This window comes from Mugil cephalus, chromosome 9 (assembly GCF_022458985.1).
Source record: "Mugil cephalus isolate CIBA_MC_2020 chromosome 9, CIBA_Mcephalus_1.1, whole genome shotgun sequence".
NCBI lineage: Eukaryota > Metazoa > Chordata > Actinopteri > Mugiliformes > Mugilidae > Mugil > Mugil cephalus.
Window position 1 is genome coordinate 12,666,746 of NC_061778.1, and position 20,974 is coordinate 12,687,719.

The following is a 20,974-nucleotide window of genomic DNA, read 5'->3' on the forward strand; positions in this document are numbered from 1 at the left end:
CAGACCACCCAATGATGAATGTACTCCACAATAACGGTTTACATTAATCTTTATTTTCTTCATATAATTTTTAGTGATCCCTACACACACAAATATGACACAAAACACATTTAATGCAAGGGAAAGTTCACAGTGTGGGTACAAGGGAAGGCTTAGGTGCAAAGAGTCCCAGCTCAGTATAGGAGTCAAGATTCATTCTGCTTCATTCGTTCATAAAAAGAATACATATATTTTAACATGTGGTAAACAATGGTCAACATTGAAAAGCCTGAGATGCGTCCCTGAGAAAAAAAAACACACCTCTTTGATCATAAATCTTTTTTTTTTTTTAAACAATATCGTTCCCAAACAAAATAGACTCGAGTATCCTTCATTGGCACAGAGTGACAAGCAACTGCTTTTAAAACTGCTTTCAAATGGTGACGGCTGTATGACGAATAAAATCAAGACAGACTCACGTCAGTGCATTGATTAGTGTCTGTGAATAATTCTGGTAGTATAAAACACATTTTCTTAAAAAAAAACAACAACAACATATGAATAAAGATGATGCAAAACATTGTGTGCATTTCGTCATGCTGCTATATCCTCAAGCTAGCATGTGACCTTCATAGTGCAGACTTCATTGGGGAAGATGGGAAGTACACCACCAGAAGGAGACGTCACTGCTTCTGTTGCTGCAGGAGGCACAGGAGTTTACATGTTGAAAGCCACTGCATTCTGGTCATTTTTAATTTCATTCATCCATCCGTCAGTTCTTACCTGCATGTTGGTATATATCCAGGGCAGGACACTACTGACTTGGGTGTAAACACCAGGTCTGTTTACTTCACCACAGCCAGATCCCCAACTGGTGATCCCCACCAGATACCAAAGACTCTCTCCCTTACACACCAGAGGTCCGCCACTGTCCCCCTAAGAAAATGCAATGTGTATGTGTTCATATAAAAAGAAAAGCGCACTTTTTTCTGGATATTTCAAACTCACTGTCTAGTCATGTGATTCCTTGACACTGACTGCTCACCTGACAGGAGTCTTTGCCTCCTTGCAGGTCCCCAGCACAGATCATGTTCTTGGTCACCGCTCCTCCATACACATCGCGGCTGTTACACACTCGTCTATCAATGATATCCACGGACACTTCCATGAGATCCCTGGAGACGATGCCTAGTTGGGGAAAAACAATCCAAAGAGTTTTTTATACAATGCTATAAAATACGTTAAAATTGAGGGTGAATATGTGAGATTTTAAAATGTAGTTGCACTGCCATGGCAACGTCTAGCCCACGCTCTTTATGTAGTTTGTCTTTTGTCACCAGTAGATCTGATCAGTTGTTAGCTGTAATTCTGTATCAGCTCATCAGTCGTTATTGTTGAGTCTTACATCCGTCTGTCATCTATCGTTCTCATTTGCTGTCTGCGTCATTATATAGAGAAAGAAATCTGCCACTCTCATAGATTTTCCGTGTTTTCTTAGGGATTTGAAATGTCCAGATTTGTTGTCTCATCTGATTGCATTCCTGCCTGCAATTGTAATCCTTCCTTTGAACATAGTAAAGATGTGTTTGGGTGTCATATCTCTGATCAAGTGTTATGTACAGTGATGGAGTTGAATGGTTTCTGAATGGGGAAAATAATCTGGGCATTTAGTCGGTAATCAAGAAATAAATAAAGATGAACCTAAAGCAGAACACATGGCTGAATATCGTATGTGTCTGCCAGCTACGGTGGAAGCTAATGTGTGATCAAACACGCTAAGAATAGACACAATACTGTCATTGGTGGCTCCTTTTCCAGCTTACCTGAACCTGCCTCAGTTGTGCCAAACCCTGATGTCCAGCAGCGGGTGCCGGGGGGAAACCTCTGGTTAAAAGCTGGCAAACAAACGGGCTGGACTTTATCTGTATAACAAAACAAAAAAAACATGTATTTAACATTTTGAAAGATTTTCATTGTTTTTGTGTGTGTGTGTGTCCAATGGTAGTTTGAGCTGTGTAAATCCTATTATCCATGTGACTGTAACCCTTTAAGAGAAATTTTGGATGCAGAAATTTTGTTCAAGGAAGTTTCAACACAGGCCCTTAAATGCAGGTCAGTCAACAGAAGGACTGCTGCTCTTTCTAGCCTTTCAGTCACCTGGCCACACAGCATACTGCTTCAGGACAAATACTACCAACCGGCATAGACATAGTTTGTTGCATCGCGCAAGGTCATTTATTCTGACTGTGGAGATGATCATATTAAAACACATCTTAGACTCGTCCCATGCTGCATGGAGTTCTGCTTACCATCATGACACCTACATATGTACGAGGTTAAAAAAGAACAGGTATGAGTCAGTAAAAAAAATCAATTACGATGCGACTTACCATTAAACTGGACTGGAGATGTAAGTACAAGCAGAGCAACATCGTTGTTGTTGGTATTGCTGTCGTAGTTCTCGTTGAGTATGATCTTCTTGACCTGGTAGGGCTGAGGCAGATTGTCCAGTGACACCGTTCCACCATACACTCTCCAGTTGTTAGGGGAAAGATACGAGGGGTTCTTTCTGCAGCACAGAAAGAGACCACTCAGTGCAAAGCGAAAGGACTCCAACTGATTCGGCATTAACACTTACATTTTTAGCATAAAGCACTCTCCGTTAATCTCGAAAACGTGTCAAAGTGGCTTTGTGGGCTGCAGCTACACAAGTTTCTTTAACTACAGTGTATGGATTTGTGGTAAAGGTAAGCAAATTTACTGAGGAAAAATAATAATTTTGAAGGGTGGAAGAGGTTGCGAGGACAATTTCTTTGTCAGTTACCCTGGGAAACAGTGGGCAGCGGTCAGCACAAAATCGGGGGAGATCAGGACTCCTCCGCAGATGTGGGATCCTTTAAAGTGGAGAGACAGCTGCCACGGCCAATGACCCGACTTAGCTGCTGTGCCACCGATGATTCGGGAAGTGGACTGTTGTCGACCACAGTCTGTGAATGAGAGAGATCAAAAAATAAATCAAGGTGAATGATGTTAATCTTCAATTGTGCCATATTCTGTTATGCCTCACATATCACTGATAAATACAATTTCAAAATAAGCTATATCGGTTTTTAAAATAACACAACAATGTCAAATAATCCAAGTGGCTTCTTCACACTTAACAATACTGTGTGTGTGAGATAGAAACAGAGAGAGCAAGAGCTTGTGTGCGACACATGACTGCAGGAACAGATGGAGACTCCTTACCCACACACTGCAGGGAGACAGTCTCCTGGTTTGGACAGGAAGGACTATGTAGTGCGGTGATGAGAAAAACATGCCAAGTTAACATGAATACACGCAGTTAGCCAAACAAACCAAAGTTCACATGATGAGATATGTACCTGACATTTACCAGACCCTGGATTGGAGAATCTGATTTGTGGGTAAGTGTTAAAGCAATGGAGTCCTGTGTTTGAACTGCTTTGCTCACATAGGACCTGGAGATGGAGAAAGGGGCTGTTCAGAATACCGGGGAGATAAACTTGCACACACAGAGACCATTTTGTCAAATCAATGCCTGATTAGGTCTGGATACACATTCTGGTTCTGTCACACTGAGACACTCAGCGATACCTGCGGAGAATCAATTCAAGCCTAAACACACAGTAGCAGGTGCAAAGAAATTAGATGAAAATCAGTAGCTAAACAACAGGTTGATAAAGGCCCTGGTGTTGTTCAAATGGGGTCTGGAAAAATGGCTAGTTCAATCACCCTTTCACAATATCTGTGCCGAGTCCAAATAGCGATAGGGAATAAATATTTCGATGCTGAACTGCTGCCCAGAAACAATTCTATGTGTGATATTCAGAAAACAGGTGAGAGCTTTGACTACATGGGGCGAGTTAAAGTGGTCCATTCTTTACTTTCTGAGTCCCAGTTGAGCGCAGATCTGGTCGGCATAGCCCTGGTCCCAGCCTTTATAACACACCGGTAAGAAGCGGCCATCTTGAGACGTCCTGACCTGCAGGCCGCTGTTTTCATCAAATCTCACTGGGGGGAAACATGGAGGGAGATGAAAGGAAAGAAAGAGAACAACTTAGATGGTATCACTTCAGTGGGTCGTGCCCAACTGAAATGTGACTGAAATATGGAGCCTTTAGATGCATGCTTCCACTTTTACGACTACGAAACTGCAAAGTGCCTCGACCCTCCAAGTTCACCACATGCCATGACTCTGGTGAGGTGTACGTGCGCGCATGAGCCTACTTACCACAGTTTGCTTCATCGGTGCCCAGTTGGCAGTTTGCTATTGCATCACACTGCACAGTTGTGCTCGGGCAAGTGTCTATCTTTGCCAGGACATCGTTTCTGTGTTCTTCGTCGTCATAGTTGTCGTCATCGTCTTCATCCTCCTCGTAGTCGTAAGAGAATCCCCCTGACCTGGTGCCGTAGCGGACTGTGATTGTAGGACAGTGGATAGTCATGGGCAAGTAGAAGACACAAACACACCTGTGTCCTAATAAAGTTTATCAGAACTTGACCCATTACTCCTGTCATTATTATTATTTTTATTATTACTACTACTGCAAGTCAGACAAGTTATTTGATTTACAGACCCAATACCCCAGATGTCCATATTATTTCTTTCACTTTCAGTAAAAATGAGCTAATACATTGACTTGTAGTATATATGCGTAACTATTATAGTGTTTTACTCTTTGTGACTTGAGGTCTTAAATGCAGAATGTTATGTGACTTAACTAGTTTGAACAGTTCAGAGTGTGGGAACCTGTAAGTAGTTTGTGACAAGTTCTTTTATGTTATTTTGTTTGTCAGTCAAATTAAAAGTATGCAACAGGAGGTTCCACAGTGTAGTTTAATAAGTCACTGCAACAAAGCCTTAATAAACTTTAATGAGGCTTCAGTAACTCTTAAATGTTGTCTGTTACTGTCTCTTCCACTCTCTCCTTCAGTACTGACGAGTGAAGAACTTGACCCATTATTGGCCTCACTAAGGATATATGACACATTACACATTGGCACGTAATACAATCCCAATAATAATTAAATCTACTGTCATCAGAACCACAAGGGCACAAGACACAACATTCACTTTGCATGTAGTCACAGCAACCCTGAACGGATTAGAGCAGTACATGAATAAACAAAGTGTACCTCCAAGCCAGACGGCCAGTCCCAGAACAGCGAGCACCAGCAAGGCCACCCCTGTCCCACTGTAACACTGCCTGCTGCCCTCACAGCATCTCTTTTTCCTCCTGGGGGCTGAACGTGGTCAAACAAAAACACGAATTCATTAGGCCCAGTGCCACGCTTCCATTCGTTGTAATATTGGTAGATGCGGGTACCACTCACGTATACTCGTCTGCGTGACTGGGGGAGCAGTCACCGGGGGTGAATACTGGGGGATGTAATGGGGGTGACTGGGGGGAGTCAGGCCTGGTCCCACGCCATACACCACTTCTTCATAAGACTTAAGAGGGGGCTGGGCGTGCACGGCGACAGAGTAAGGGGGAGGGGGTGCATCCTGAGGGGAGAAAGGGAACGAAAAAAAATAATTAAAAAAGAAATATGTAGCTTACTACTACATATCAAAAACCCCTTATTGTAATAACACACAATGACTTGTGAAGACTCCATTATTGTGTTATTTATTATTAGAAACAAGATCCCAGGACAAAGGTATAAAAATACCATCAGATAGATCATAGATAGAGAGGATAATCAGTGGAATGTTTGCGGTTGCCAAGACCGAGCACGAATCCCTTTGTTCTCCATGCAATCCTAACACTATTATCAACCTTATGCTTAAGTCTACCTCCTTATACACACAAACATGTATCCTGGCAACGGGGTCTAAAAGATCAGGTTTAAGAGTTCATTTCCTTATTTTTCTGTTTGTGATATCTTCTCCGGCCTTGTTTTTTTTCCCCAGGAGGCATATCAAGTATAAATAAAAGACTTTATCAGTGTTTGGGATTTTTAAGAGCAGTGGGTTTACATCAGTTCATGTTAGTAGGTTGATTAGTCAGAATTAAGGTTCCTTATAATCAAACTTGGCACGAATTCTTTTTATCACGTGAATGACTCATGTTAAATAGGTCAGAAGAGGCTGTTGTTCTGTCTTTATGTTGATGACTTTTAAGGAACACGTCCGAAGTTCATTCCACATCATTTCATACTCACGTTCATAAACAATCTTTATTTCCTGATGCTCCAAATAAGATTGGAGTTTACTGTAAACTAGTATGCTGTGTACACAGGGTCAAGGAACACCATGGGATTTGTTTACGTAGCAATGAATATAATGCTTCCGGCCTCCTCGCCTTTTTTGTGTTTTTGTATTATGCGCAGAGAATAATAAAAAGAATAATACCACTTTCAGTTCTGTGCCCTAAATCTGTAGCTAGCACCAGCAGCCAGTTAAAAATAATGCACATAATGTTACACATTATTTCTTGCAAACAATTTCCAAAAGTCCCTGGCATAAAACAAAGTTATACTAAGATAAGCTAACTGGCTGCAGATGGACATTTCCATGTTATTTTGGTGACATTCAGTTACAGTAAGTTGAGCTTATATGAAAATAAAGAATGTTATTGAACTTGTTTGAACAGTATAGAGCCACCTGTCACCTGTTTGCTGTGCCACGTAAAAGTGAAAGTATGCAAGGAATCTAATTTCTAATAAGTCATTATTTTCTTACTAATCAAAATACAACCAGATATAATGTTCCATACAACAGTTCCAGTATCTTAGTCTTCTATAATCAGATTTTTCAGCAATTCTGAATTGTTGTCGGTTACTGTCTTTGCAACACACATCGGCCCCGACAACTTCCAAAGTAAAAAAGAAGTAACTTGAACAAATCTCCTCTGAAAGCAGTCATAGGTTTCAGTTCCCAAAAGGAACTCTGGCTTCTTCTTGGTTGCTGTGACGTTGCCTGGCTGCTATGACCTTTCCAAAGTTAAAAAAAAAAGGACTAAAAAGCTCCAAAAGGTCTCACCAACAAAGGTTTTTTCTATTGCACAGTGATCAAGTTTCTAAACAGATCTATAGGCAGTATACATAAGGCAGAGGTGTAGGTTCATCATATTTCCCAGCATAGAACACATGATCATATTGCACGGTTTGTCTGTTGGCCTCCATCATGGAAAGCTACTGGAAAAATTAAAAGATATGGGGTTTTCATGACACTTAGAAGGTCAATATTTGGCCCACACAATAAGCACGCCATATATAGTTACAAAACTACCAGACATGAAATGGGGAACTAAAGCGTCCCTTTATATTGATTCACCCAGCCTTTGCAGACAAAGTCAGATTGACGTCAAATTTCATCGCCTTTTACATAAACAGTCCGTCCCCTGAAAACGTATTATTTCACACATCTGCATTCACATCTGTGGCACATCCTGACTGCACATCAAATATACTCAATGAAACTCTAAAATCAAGAGTTTGTCTTAAAAGGTTTTAAAATGTGAGCAGTATATTAGACTCGTGCCTGCGTTCTCAATTTGGATAAGCAGAGTCTAATTAAAAAAATCTCATGTTCAACAGGCCCTTTAGTTACAGAACAACAGAAGCAACAGTTGATGTTCAACACATATATTTTGTAAAAACTTAAAGATCAATTCTTTACAGAGTTGGCTTGGCTTGACAAAACAAATCAGTCTACATAAAGTTCATAAAGTTGTCAACAGGGCTGTTTTTTTGCTCACGAACCATTGTTGTTTGTAGAACTAGATGGAAATTTGTACATTTTTTTTTTTTTTGAAAAAAACAAAGAGTTTCCAGCAAGTACAAATGAAGCCTCACAGAAACTAAGACAGAAACCTGCCGCCTGACAAGTCAGTGGAAACAAATAAGGCCTGTCTCTCAACTGCACACTTCACAGATTTAACAACCAACACCACACACTGAAACTAAAATAGAACAAACAGAGAAGCAGATAAACACAGCTATCTTTAGGGTGGCAGGTTAGTACTGATAAAGAAGTAAGTCTGACTATTGAGAGGAAGGAATGTTCAAGTGAGGCCAAGAGACACACGGCAGATGGAAGTGATACTTTCTGTGGTATGAAGAAGCACAACTAAGAACTTACCGGGTCATACTTGGCCATTGGACTGGTAGAGATGAGAGCAGATGGTTGGTGCTTTTCAGTCACAGAGAAGTTCTTAGAGCATGGTTCACACCACAAAACACTGTTACTACTGTCCACTCTTCTTGTCTATCTGCTTGTCACCGACCTTGAGGCAAGCATTAAAAGGTAGACGCACCTTCCCCCTCGTTCCCTAACACCTCCCACTTCCAGCCTCTATCATTCCCTCTGTCCTTCATTCTTCTCCTCGCAGAAATGGGTGTGCCTAGGTGCACCCGTTTCCTACCTGCCGGACAGGTTTTGAGGCAGCCAGATAGTATCAGACATTGTTTTGTTTCACAGAATGAAAATGACACCAGCTGAGCTGTCAGGACCCTGAACCAAAAAAGCTTTCTATCCACAGAGAGGTCATACATTTCTACTGGATGGTTTTAACATACAAAACCATTCTCCGTTGTTCAACAATATCGTGTGCTCAGGAGCAACACAAGGAAACGGTGGAGAAAAAAACACTGCTTAGTCACTTAATCTAGGAAATCATAATCTTTTTTTGTGAGTGGCATTCCTTATAAGTTCATCATTAACCTCTGCCTGTGGAAAGTTATATATCTGTGCCTTCCTTGTTTGTGTCTTCTATTGTTGTGTTCCTCCTACAACATTGGTGTTCCCATATTCACTTTCCACACGCTACCACTCACTTTTTTGTTGTTGTTGTTGTTGTTGTTTGTTCTCATTTTCCCTCTTACTATCACACGAGATTACAACAGATACAGAGGGAACAGACACCTTTTACTTTCCTGTCCCCATACATCAGCATAAGGTTCAAAATGTTTATCTAAGTATGAAATTCATTTGCCCTGCTCCATTTCACAAGCTTGTAGGGCAGGGGTCTTCAACATTTTTCAGGCCAAGGGCCCCCAAAGTGATTAGAGATTAAGTAGGGACCCCTGCCTGCGACATGTGTTATATATTAAACTCGGCCTAGGACTATTTATAAATATGTTATTTTGCATTCAATATTAAGCAATTCAAATAATGCACGGGTTCAAATATTCTTTTTTTGTTTTTTTTTTTTAATTCTGCGGCTTGTGTCGATGTGTAATAAGTGGCCTTGTGATAGGCTCAGCAGCGATGAGGGTGGAGCCTACTGTGTACAGGAGCTGAAAGAAAGCTACCGTTTTCTGCCTCCATTTATCCCTTTACTAAAACATGTTGGACTCATGTTAATGTGTCTTTAAATGTAAATGCAGTATCGCTGTCGACCCCCCCAGGGGTCACGGACCTGCTATTGAAGAACCATGTCATAGGGTGACCCTGCATCTTGTACCCCTGTGTTCTTGACATCTGTGTCATCTTAGCTCTGTTGCCCTTGGGTAATAGATACAACACAAAGTAAAAACATGAATGTAGGGCAATGACTTTGCTTCTGCTCTAAGACACAGACCACATACTGTAACTACACAGTCCACCAGATTTGAACCTGGCTGCAGGCCGTTGTGGCACGTCTGTCTGTGGTCATGTCTTCAACATCTTCAATGATAGATCCTGTAATGCCACTAGAGGGGGATATTAGATATTCTGTCCCTGCATGTGCATGTTGCCACTGAACTCTCCTCACTTACCAACTGACTTAATCAGAAAAGTCCCCCATGTGAACAGCAACAGGCGATCTGTGACATTTGAAATCGGTCGCCCACGGCTCACATTTACTCAGCAGTTCTCTGTCCACCTGCCTGACAGAAACCAAAGGGTGACACTCAGAAATGGTGAACAACAGTGTGGTTTACTTTGCAGAATGTCTGTTTGCATTTACCAGGAACTAAAACTTTAAAAAGTCACATGTGAAGAGGAGGCGTGAAACCGAGGCGAGATATTTGGCTCCGTTTAAGAGAAAATCACTTTCTCAGAATTGAAAGGTTGTTTAAAAGATATGAGTTAAATGCTACATTTAAGAATAATTATAATGTGAGCAGAACTTGCTTCCCTCCTTAAATATCTCATTGTCCTGATGCATTTCTCTTCGGTGTAATGAAGACAAAGTAGACAGAAAGGCCAGTTTTATTATTTATGACACAGGATAAAAATACAGATTATAAGTGACACTTTTAGACCTTGTTATAAAGGAGTTCCTTGTAAAAGAAACACTGACATTATATAAAACTATATTCGAGGATGTGGGTGCATATTTTTAAGTAATTTGCGAACCATCTCGAGCTTTTACGTCAAACTGGAGGCGATATATGACAAATTATTGAACTTGTTCATTTCTGTGCAAGATGAGGTGTGGAGATAGGGTTTGTCAGTAATCATGGTTGAGTGAAACAGATATTTCCCTCACTGATAAGACTTTAGCAAAGGTTATGTCTATGTCATATCTTGCGCGGCGGTTAATATGACTTTCTAACTTACAGCGAAAACATCCCAAGATAAAGAGTTATTCATCAAATTTCATATTAATTAGCAATAAAATTCACCACCTTTCCAAAAAGCTGATTCAGTTTGTCCGATTGCACAGACACAGGCTAAAGGAGATGGATTGCGTATTGAATCTGTAATGTTGTAATGTCCCAGCCTTATTTTACACTGTGTATTTTTGACTTATATTTGTTGCAACTTCTGTTAAGTCCCTGTACAGTTGCATCAGGGGATTAACAAAAGGAACATGGCGGTCAAAAAAAGTGAGAACACATGAAATAAGAATGAAAGTCTAAGATATATTTGCAAGTTATCTTGGTATGGAAACTAAGAAATTAAAAAACTGAATTTTCCCCAAAAGCACTGTGTGTGTGTGTGTGTGTGTGTCTGTGTGTGTGTGTGTTTGTGTGTGTGTGTGTGTGTGTGTGTGTGTGTGTGTGTGTATATATATACATATATAGATATATATAAAGTGAAAGGGGAATTCTTGAAAGCTTCCGCTTTCTCGTCTCTGAGCCATGTATAGTCCAACAGGGTTTGTTTCTCACAGCGTTTCAATGCAGAGGGTGCTGGGAGTAAGGAAAGGGGAAAAGAAAAAGCAAAAGAGGAAGGAAAGAGTTGGTTGAGAGAGGCGAGAGCGGCGAGAGAGAGAGAGAGAGAGAGAGAGAGAGAGATGAAACTAGCAGCAGCGTCACTGATGTAAGCGCAACAGGAAAACCATCATTTAAAGGGGGAGGGCTGTTGCGCAGGGGAGGGCGCCATTCGTGGAGAACTATGTAAATAGAGTCATTTGAGAAAAACCAGTGACCTCTTCTTATTTCTGTCAGTGCGAGTCGGCGTACAGCTGCTCCCACACTACTGCTGTCATTAGCTCTTCATGTGACTCTGTACCATTACACACAGTTGACCTGGAAGGAGGATGTTCCAACACTGACGCTTGGATTTTGATCATCAGTCACCAGAAATGGATTTCAAAAGCAAACTGTCTGTATTCGTCAGCCTAATTTTCTACATAAGCCATGTATCAGGTAATTCCCATCTTTTTATTATGATATCTATAGAGTCTGTTACCTCTGCGATTATCTGTTATGATGTATGAATGGGCTAGAATAATAATGAATGTCATTATTATTCTAGCCCATTTTTAGCGGTGGATATGATCTCCATCTTGTAAAGATAATTTTATAGAACAGAAGTGTGATACAATCAGAGTGGAAACAGGAAACATTACTCTTTCTGTGTACGCCGCAAAAAAAACCCACAGTCTGTCCAGGATTGGAGATCCCATAAATGATTGTCAAATGATTTTTATGGCAAGTCTCTTTTCATTATCTAGGCCGTTTAACCTTTGAGGTTAAACTAAAGATACCTTATTAAGCCTTTGTTTAATTTTTATTGTTTTTTAAAAACCGATTTTAAAGGGATCTTGTAGTGAATGTTCATCACAACTTTTTTTTTTTCTGTGACAGGCGTGAAAATCCCTCAGCCTGAGAAGCTGGAGGTGAATATTTTAGATGGAGAGGTGATTGTGCTTTGGAAACAACCTGCGGACGCCCCCTCAAATTCCACGTACAATGTGCAAATGGCAAAGTAAGTTCTGTAATTCCCTTTTACCAGAGTTACGGTATGCAGTTCCTATATTTTAAAATTCAAATTTCCCAGTAGCCTCTCTTATCTTCTTTATCAGTGCATAGATGTGTTTTCCTCTTCATTTCTTATTGATTGATGTTAATAATTTATAGATTACATTTATTAAATCTTTAAATTTGCTTTTGTGATTTTACTTCATATTATTAAGTGACTCTACTCCTTTCCTTTGGTAACTGGTGTTGACTTCTGTCCTCAGGTACATTGATGAATGGGCAATGGTAGCTGGCTGCACAAGGATCACACAAACTTACTGTGAGCTTAGCGGATTAATACATGACTACGTCCCTGCATACAAGGTCAAAGTTCAGCTGGTGAATGGAGATGATGAGTCTGCGTGGACATCCAAGAAATTTCTCCTAAATCAAGGTAAATAAATTTGTCAGTGTGGTGTCTGAGTGCATCATGGTTAAAAAAAAAAAAAGGTGCGGGTAAATAACGGTTTCTCATCATTTTCTCCTTCAGGTAAATTACAGCCTCCCTCCTTCAGTCTGCAGGCTACCTCCAGCACTCTAACAGTGACTGTTCACCAAAAACCCATTCTGTCAAAGCTCTTTCCTTTTGGGTTCACCTACACTATCTATTTGGAAGAAAGAGGGGACACACAGAAGGTGGGTTTGTTAGGCGTAAAGGCAGAATATGAGAGGCAATGTAGATCAGCTCACGCACTTTGGGTAAAATCCCCAACAGATCACTCACTTTCTTATTGTTGTTACCCTACAGAACACAATGGCCTACCTCGACGATCAGGAGGCTGAGAGGGTTTTCACCTCTCTCCACTGGGGGATCGAGTATTGCGTAAGCATCAAGGTTGAAGGAAAAGGAACTCTCTCCACCAGCGGCGTATCCAGCAAACAGTGTCTGCTGCTACCAGAGAAAGGTGAGAAACACATTTTAATGATCATGCACAGGCAACAGGCAGGAGCACCAAAAGACAACCTAACAGTATTCTAGTTAATAATTAGAGGTGTTAATGTGTACTCTTTCTCTCAAAACACCCTCACACCTATTAAATTCCTGGTTCTTTCTCCATTTTCAGAGTGGTATGTAATGGCTGTTTCGTCCTTGTCAATTCTCGCCGTGCTGGGTCTCATTGCTATTTTGGTGGCTTTCCTCCTGTGTTATCTGAAACACCCTGTGAAAACACCTGCCGCACTGGTAAGCACGTTCAGTTATAGAAATATTGGAACATCGCAGCAACACATAAATTTGCAGTCAGCTGTTTCGAAACAGAACCTCATTTTGTTCCCGTGTTTTCTCTCACCTCACCCTAGAAATCCCCTGTAAGTGGCTGGCTTCCACTTTCTGTTGGAGATGGGGCAATCGAGGTGGTCACTGACAAAGGATGGTTCCTTTCCAGCTACAGGATGCCAGTGACAGACTGCGTCAAAGACCCAGTGACCCGTGTCACAGTAATGAAGGACAGTGAAGAGGAGAACAGGAGGACCAGCATGGACAGTGGAGTCAGCATGCGGTCAAACTCTGCCTCAAACAATGGAAGAAGTCCCCCGACGAGGCAAGAGGACAGTGGATGCGGGAGCATGGGAGGATCGGAGGGCTCCACTAGCTGCCAGACAGATTACCCCATACAGGATGAGAGAACCCAAACTGACACAGTTAGGAAACGGGAAGACAGCGGCGTGGGCATGGGCTGCCATCTTGATACGTCTTCCTTGAACCTGGACGGTCAGGACAGCGGGCCTCTGAAAGAGCTCGTCGCTGGAGGTAATTACCGCAGCCAGAGCCCTCCAGCTGTGCAGACTCATGCTTGCGGTGACAAGGACACATTTAAAGAGATACATCCGGACACAGTTTTGGCTGAAGTGGTCACAGGATACAGAGCTGGGCCTCAGTTGTGTATTTGCTCAGGAGCAGGTCAGTGTCCTTGGTGTCATAAACAAGGTCACTATGGCACTGAGGTTATCAAACAATACAGATCTGTGTGCATTGAAAACGGACTACTTGGCAGCGAGTGTGATATGGTGGACTCTTACAAAGGCGGGGTTACCGCCCCAGGCTGCACAGGAAAAACACAAACTGACACCGTCACAATGGACGATTTGGAATCGACGTTTATAGAGCTAGGGGACACGTTTCCTCTGCTAACGTCTCTGCCACCGCTGCATCTGATGAAGTGCGGGCAGGACTTCAATATGAACAATGTTTCTCTCTCGCTCTATGACGTGCAGCTGAAAACTGAATGACACACCGTAGACTGCAACAACACTATTTATACAATCATTCTGTCACGGATGTGGTGGCGCAATACACGTTCCTTTCTGACATGACACTCTCGTTGAATCATGAAATAGGAGCACCGCTGCATGTTGAAATGCCCCAGTGTCAGATATCTGCAGCAAAAAAAAAAAAAAAGGGAGAAACTGAGAAGATGAACTGAGCAAACAGCAGACTGTTGTCGAACACAGACAGGAAGGTGAGGTTAGAGTGCACAGCTGCTGGCTAATAGCTGTTAGCTGGAGTCTCAGGGGCCTATACGGAGAGAGTATACAGTGAAGTCGTTGTTCAAGCCTTCGTCACTGGGTGTATCATGAAGTGTGCCGGAAACGAAACTTGTGTGGGATGCATTGAAGAGAGGCAGTTTAACAGTTACACACTTTTGGACATTTTATCATTTCACCTCTGCCAATAATGACACCTTTGTTCTGTCAGTTGCCCCCTCTAAAACTTTTTAACCTCAAACCTGAAACTTGTGAGACGAATCTTTTTCTCGAACTTGTTTTAACATCAAGAGAAGCAGTGGATTTCTCACCAGTCCATATCTACAATGCTTTCAGATCATATCTTACCATAATCTGTGATTACTCCACAACGTTGTGTGATATCCTGTGTTTCCAAAAAGGCATATACAGTGAGAAATCTAACGGCTTTTTGCTTTTGATTCTTTTTGACGGGCTATGACTCAGCACTGGACTTTTATGTCCTCCTGACTAAAACCCAGAAATTGCCCTTAGCCGCTTCCCTGTTGAAACTATTTATTTGATGAGATGAAAACCGCTGTTTATTTATTGTGTCCTGATTATACATGTCATTTCACATATGATTAAAAAATGTCTCCTCGGACTTTCCTGTAAAACTCATTCACGCAAAAAAAAAAAAAGAAAAGAAAAGAGAAAAAAAATCCCAACCAGTAAACAGGTGACACAATTTTGCTTTGACAAACCATGAGAGTTGCACATGCAAGGAAAACCCTGAGGCAACAAAGTGATACCTGCTGGAAAATAAACATTACGTACCTCTAAGCTGTACGTGGGATCCCCATATGCAAATCGTGTACCGGAACCAGCGCTGCGGTGGCGAAGCTTCTAAACTAGGAAAGAAATACTTTCGGGCTTCCACTCACTTTTAAAAAGTCCCATGTCACACTGAATAGAGAACCAATATGTTAAGTGTTGAATTTAAGTAAATAAGTGTTGAATTTTCAAATCACAGTTACAGTGGCAAGAAAATCATGTGACTTGTTGTTTCTCCATGTGACACATGAAGCAGAGGGGAAGTGAGACAACATTAGGCTAATCCTAAAGGCCAAGCAAACAAAAAAAAAAAAAAAGGCTGTGTGAGCAGCTGTTACTGTTTTTTTCGGTAAATTTTCCACTGATAATCACATGATACAGTTGTGCTTACAACTTCATTAACCTATTAAGAGATGCTGGGGTCTTCCGCATTTGATTAGTTGATATTCTGAGTTCCAAATACCGCCAACACAAATGGTCGGTTTTTATGGAACATAGCATATTTCAGCCACGACAACATTATCCACCTTTAAAAAAAAGTTCAAATCACTTTAAATATATGCTAAATCTGGAGTAGTATCACTGCTTTACCGGGCAGCCCTTTCAGATGGGAAACTGAAACCACCATCTAATACACTGACTATTGTTAAGTATGCCATATAATTCCATTTCAAAGAAACGGCACTATCCTGTTATGACTCTCAAATCGAGCCTCTGTTAGATCGCCACAGTCATCACTTCTAATCACATTCGGGGAAACAACTTAAACACGGATTAATGAATGAAACACAGTAAACAAAAAGGAATTTGCCATGTACAGTTTGAAAGTGGTCTGTCCATCACATGTAAAGCCAACATAATTCATTTTGCTGATAATGCCAATCTTTCAGACAAACCTTTTATATCTTTGCTTAAGTAAACAGTGAGTTCCTCTTGGTATGTTTAAAATACTGACTTAATATGAATGTGCTACTTTGAATATAGCACTCAGCATACTGTACATAGTTTGACTGCATTATAATTCATGCATGTCTAATGATAACTGACAGAGTTAATGCAGATTTTGTGCATTTACATAACGTATTTTGGGCCAGTGCAAATCAGCACAACACACAAAGCATCTGAAGTACATTGCAGATACTGTATGTAAGTGGAAGCAGTGGTTATTAATGTGCACAGTACTTTTGGGGAGACAGCATCCTAGATTATCCAGGATTAAACAAGCCAATTGATGTTTTGTGAATATAATTACAACTAGACACCATGTACAGAACGTGCCTCATGCACAGCCAGGCATGAAAAATTGGAGGGAAAGTAGCATGAGCTCATTTGAAATTACGCCAGTTGTGAAATAAATCACTCAACTGTATTTTGGTCCTGTGCACAACTACATTATGACTGTTTTGAACAAAATATATGAAGTGACTCATAGAGACAAACATGTTTTAGTTTCATTCCAGGAAAAACAATGAGACACTGATGTTTCGCCAGCTATCGAAAGTATCGGACAGGTATTATGTGAACTTTGGAGGGACATCACCTGCAGCTTACAAGAAAACTGATCTGTTGTTGTTGTGGTTTCCTTCTCTGTGGTGTGTACTGAACCCTATATCACGGGACTCATGTCATCAGTTTCTCCGGACACATTAAAAACAGACTAAGCGACACTGATTGGAAATCTTTATTTACACGTTCATTTGCCTTTCATTTAAATTATATCATCATGCGTATATACACAGCCTTGATATTCAGGCTTAAGCGTCAAAGTGAATTACAGCAGCAAAATGCAAAAAGAAACATACAGCATTCATGCTAAAAAAACGAGGTACATAGTGCAAAGGAAAGTGATAGATCAGAGGTGCGCTTTCCTTCGTGGTGGTTGCAACTGCAAGCATTGTGTTATTTTATGACGCTGCTGATCGAGAAGGGAGGAGGAGACTTCTTCAAGCCGACCTTGCTGCAGAATGTAAAATCAAACAAGCCAAGTTTAGCCACACAAGCATGAAGGGCCTATAAAACAGGAAATAAAACTTGCAAACACGCATTTGAAGTGTCAGTGTAGATAATATACTCACGTAAGCACTTGGTTCAGCGTCGGGTCTGCAAAACAAGAACAGTCAAAATAAACATCTACACTGTTTTTCTTATGCATAGTCCATTTTGTAACCTGAAGCATACCAGTTTCACTAAATTAAATAAGTCTATTCTCTCTTTAGCTTCGTTTTTTATGGTGCAGATTTCTGTGTTCACCATGAAAGAAGGGGACATGATAGACTCAACATCCCTGTTACTCAGACACCACAGTCCAAAAATGTTTACATTCATGTTAACTGAGTCGATGTGATGTTGCAGATAGACTTTTGGTAAGAAAGCAGCAGGGATATCCAAAAGCTATGACAACAAAGGCAAATCTATTGTGTCTCAATGTGGAGGAATAGACAATCAAAGCGCCACTCACCCTTCTTTTTCTTGCAGCACTTTTTACACTTTTTGCATTTGTACTTGCAGCAGAATTGCACAATGCCAATGGTAAAGAGGATTGCCAAAATGCCAAAGCCCACAAGGACCCCGACTGTTGTTGGGTTCACTGTGCTTCCTGCAAATACAAATACGGAGAGGCACTAAGAGCCGTAGATCAGCATTTCTCAAATACCTTTTCGAGCGTTTAAAAGGCAATACACAAGCCTAATGAAAGAACAAAAACAAAAAAACATTTAGTTTGAATTCTACATGATTACAGTATTTTTGACATAAATTATTACAAGGCAGAATACTCTTCTCTGGCTACCTGAGCCTGATTGGATCATTATATGCTTATGTTAATAATGAATGAATATTCCCTTTTATAAAATTGGATTCAAAAATCAATCTCTGGGAAAAATGCAGGCTGTGCACTCATTAGTGTTGCCTCTGTAGAGAGACTGAAACGATGAGTATGGATTCAGTCTAACAGACAAGAAATATAAGAATATTCTCTTCCTTTCCGAAGCAGATGCTGTAGAAGAAAGAACTCTTTACTTGGTAGCATCCTTGAACTAAAAACTCACTATTTACGCGGTGGGAACAATCTTTTGAAATGTGAAACAGTGAAAGTTCTGAATTGCCAGCCAACACAGCTTACATTTTAAAACACAAGGAACAAAGAGAGCCAAGGTAGCATGTGAAACAGCAACCCAGCAATACATTATAATAAAACTAAACTATTAATGTATCTAAATATTAGTTATAAAAGTAACATTATGTCGGGAAGTGCATCTGTGTTCGTCTTACAGATGAACTGTAAACAGACCTGAAATGAAACATCTAGACTGAAAGCCTCTTACCACCATTCCCCATAGCTGACTGTTGTTATCTCCTGTCCTTCTTGTCCTCTCCTCCCTGTCCGTTTGGTGTTGGGCTCCGTCTCTTACTTTGTCCGCTTCACATCAGTCTTTATTAAATGATTTTGTTCTTTTTTTAACTGTGAAGAACCAAAAGCTGAGTGCTCTCTCAGCTTCCTTATTTGCCCTTGTCTGTCAGTCCATGTCCTCATACCATTCATTCTTCTAAACCGGTTCGTCTTCTTTCCCAGACCCGCCTGTCTTCTACCCTCCCTTCATTAAGAAATGCTAAAATAAGCTCAGACGCCACGTTTGCTCTTGCATCTCGGATAGCTTTTAAAACTTCGATACTGCGAGCATGGAAAGCCTTCACGGAGGCCATACCCCAAGTCATTTGACCGAGTTCAGGTGGGGAACTCAAATAAAACCTGAAAAACATGTGACACTATGATCTTCTCCAGTCTTCAGATTAGTGCCTTGGAAATAAAGGTTTAAACATGTACGGCGTGACATTTACAAAGGATATGTCCTTTCCACCACATTTTTACAGCAAACCTCAGATCCCAGTTAATAATCTCTTAGGAGAGAGAGGAGAGCTTTCTCTCCCAAGAGATTATTAACTGGGATCTGAGGAACAACACCTGATAAAGGTGGACTCCTGCTGGAAGACTTCTGTTATCACATCTGTTGCAGATCAAGATAGAGATTAACATAAGGTTTACCAAAAACCTTTGCGAATATGTGATCGGAACGCTGACAATTAAACTGCCGTAATAAACAGACCCACGCTGAGCAGAAAACAAGAAACTGTAGTGATACACAGATTCAAACTGAAACACAAAGATGAGCACCCTAGATAATCATGAAACAGCAGAAAATAGGGAAGTAAAAGGAAGGCCAGAGAAGGCCTCTATGAAGTTACTGGGACTAGTTGAACAAATGACTAGTCAGTACAACTAAGTAAGGATGGATTACACAGAGCTGTATGAAGGTAAGAAAGGCACGTCCCATTCAAAAAGGTCAGAGGAAATTCACTAGACAACTCTTCATCATTGCAGGAAAAAAAAACACAACACGAAACAAAAGTGACCAAAGCCAAGACAGAATACAAAAACCTCTGAGTCAAAAAGCAGCACTGGTGCTTTTCACACTGACTCACTCGTCAATATATCGCAGCAAATGTTTTCGAGTTATTGTAAAAAGTCACCAATAATTTCCATAAACAATCTTCGAAGGTAGTTCAAGGTGATAAGGATCTCGCTGTGGCATTTGTGGGATACCTGGGGTTTTTACAATTCTGTGTCACTGACAATGTGTGCAATCCCTCGTGGCATGTTTTAGATTAAACGCAGGGAAAGTACGCCTATCACTCAGCAGAAAAGAAAAAAAAACTTTCTCTCCGAAATTTGTGGATTCATATCGGTAGTCTGCCACCTCTAAAACATATTTTCCTGGTAGCACATAAGAGTTTAAGATAGCGCATAAAATGTAACAGTTAATGTGCAAAAATAATTGTAAACACGTGTCACCACCCTTCACGATCTTATCAGTTCCGAGTGGTTGTGTTTCCTGTTATTTGAGCGATTCAAACTCTGACATCACGAATGTGACCACATGACACGACCACATTTCTTTAAGGTTACATGGCGACTCCTCCTAGTTTAGTAAAAACCAGCTGTATAGAAGAGACTCGATGTCTGATAAACTTGAGTGAGTTACACCAATCACAGTTAAATACATCTTACAGAGTAAAATAAAGATGCCTCTGATGCCCCCACATGAATCTAAACATTTACGTTCCCCAAGTTCACACGTGTATGACTCAGCAATCAACACCCCACACCCCCCACACCTCCGTGGAAGTTCGTTAAAGACCTTAACTGCAATTTGTCAATAAAAAGCTTTTTTTAAAAAAAAAAATAAATAAAAATTCCACTGCTGTTGACCTAGTTTTAGTAAGAATTGCAGACATGACACAACACTGAGACCAGAACTAAACTGTAGATGGCAGCACTGTGCCCGAAATTGCACTTATTTTGCTTAAGAATTTTAAGGTTGTTCATGAAATGTTTTGTATTAAATGTAAACATTTTCATGATGTTCTTCATTGCACTAAAACAAAGGGAAAAAATATGTGTTGTTATTATGCTATTAAGTTGCAGGTCTGGCCATCTTGAGATCAAACTGGGTTGTATGTGGCCCTCTGAACTAAAATGAGCTTGACACACTTGCTATATATATATACACACACACACACA

The 20,974-nt window shown here is 40.7% G+C and overlaps 2 protein-coding genes across 2 annotated transcripts; one reads left to right on the plus strand and one right to left on the minus strand.

Moving 5' to 3' along the window:
* Nucleotides 1-31: 31 nt before the first annotated feature.
* On the minus strand, nucleotides 32-8,250 carry tmprss13a (transmembrane serine protease 13a). The gene is made up of 13 exons (XM_047594896.1): nucleotides 8,087-8,250; nucleotides 5,335-5,506; nucleotides 5,137-5,244; nucleotides 4,232-4,417; nucleotides 3,885-4,011; nucleotides 3,363-3,458; nucleotides 3,226-3,269; nucleotides 2,804-2,966; nucleotides 2,370-2,548; nucleotides 1,803-1,901; nucleotides 1,025-1,167; nucleotides 763-915; nucleotides 32-677 (listed from the first exon to the last, which is right to left on the minus strand). The coding sequence occupies exons 1-13, from the start codon at nucleotides 8,102-8,104 to the stop codon at nucleotides 663-665; spliced, it is 1,503 nt and encodes a 500-aa protein (XP_047450852.1). The 5' UTR covers nucleotides 8,105-8,250; the 3' UTR covers nucleotides 32-662.
* A 3,043-nt stretch (nucleotides 8,251-11,293) lies between these two features.
* On the plus strand, nucleotides 11,294-15,226 carry il10ra (interleukin 10 receptor, alpha). The gene is made up of 7 exons (XM_047594892.1): nucleotides 11,294-11,526; nucleotides 11,968-12,088; nucleotides 12,345-12,514; nucleotides 12,611-12,756; nucleotides 12,869-13,025; nucleotides 13,185-13,303; nucleotides 13,420-15,226. The coding sequence occupies exons 1-7, from the start codon at nucleotides 11,463-11,465 to the stop codon at nucleotides 14,347-14,349; spliced, it is 1,707 nt and encodes a 568-aa protein (XP_047450848.1). The 5' UTR covers nucleotides 11,294-11,462; the 3' UTR covers nucleotides 14,350-15,226.
* The last annotated feature ends 5,748 nt before the right edge of the window (nucleotides 15,227-20,974 follow it).

Excerpts from the sequence above, each read along its gene's own strand:
- tmprss13a (XM_047594896.1), bottom strand. Across the intron at positions 2,967-3,225 it reads TGTCTCCCTGCAGTGTGTGG|ACTGTGGTCGACAACAGTCC; the intron begins GTAAGGAGTCTC and ends TCTCATTCACAG. Across the intron at positions 1,902-2,369 it reads ATCTCCAGTCCAGTTTAATG|ATAAAGTCCAGCCCGTTTGT; the intron begins GTAAGTCGCATC and ends TTTGTTATACAG.
- il10ra (XM_047594892.1), top strand. The coding sequence starts at position 11,463 with ATGGATTTCAAAAGCAAACTGTCTGTATTCGTCAGCCTAATTTTCTAC. Across the intron at positions 11,527-11,967 it reads CTACATAAGCCATGTATCAG|GCGTGAAAATCCCTCAGCCT; the intron begins GTAATTCCCATC and ends TTTCTGTGACAG. Across the intron at positions 12,515-12,610 it reads GAAATTTCTCCTAAATCAAG|GTAAATTACAGCCTCCCTCC; the intron begins GTAAATAAATTT and ends TTTCTCCTTCAG.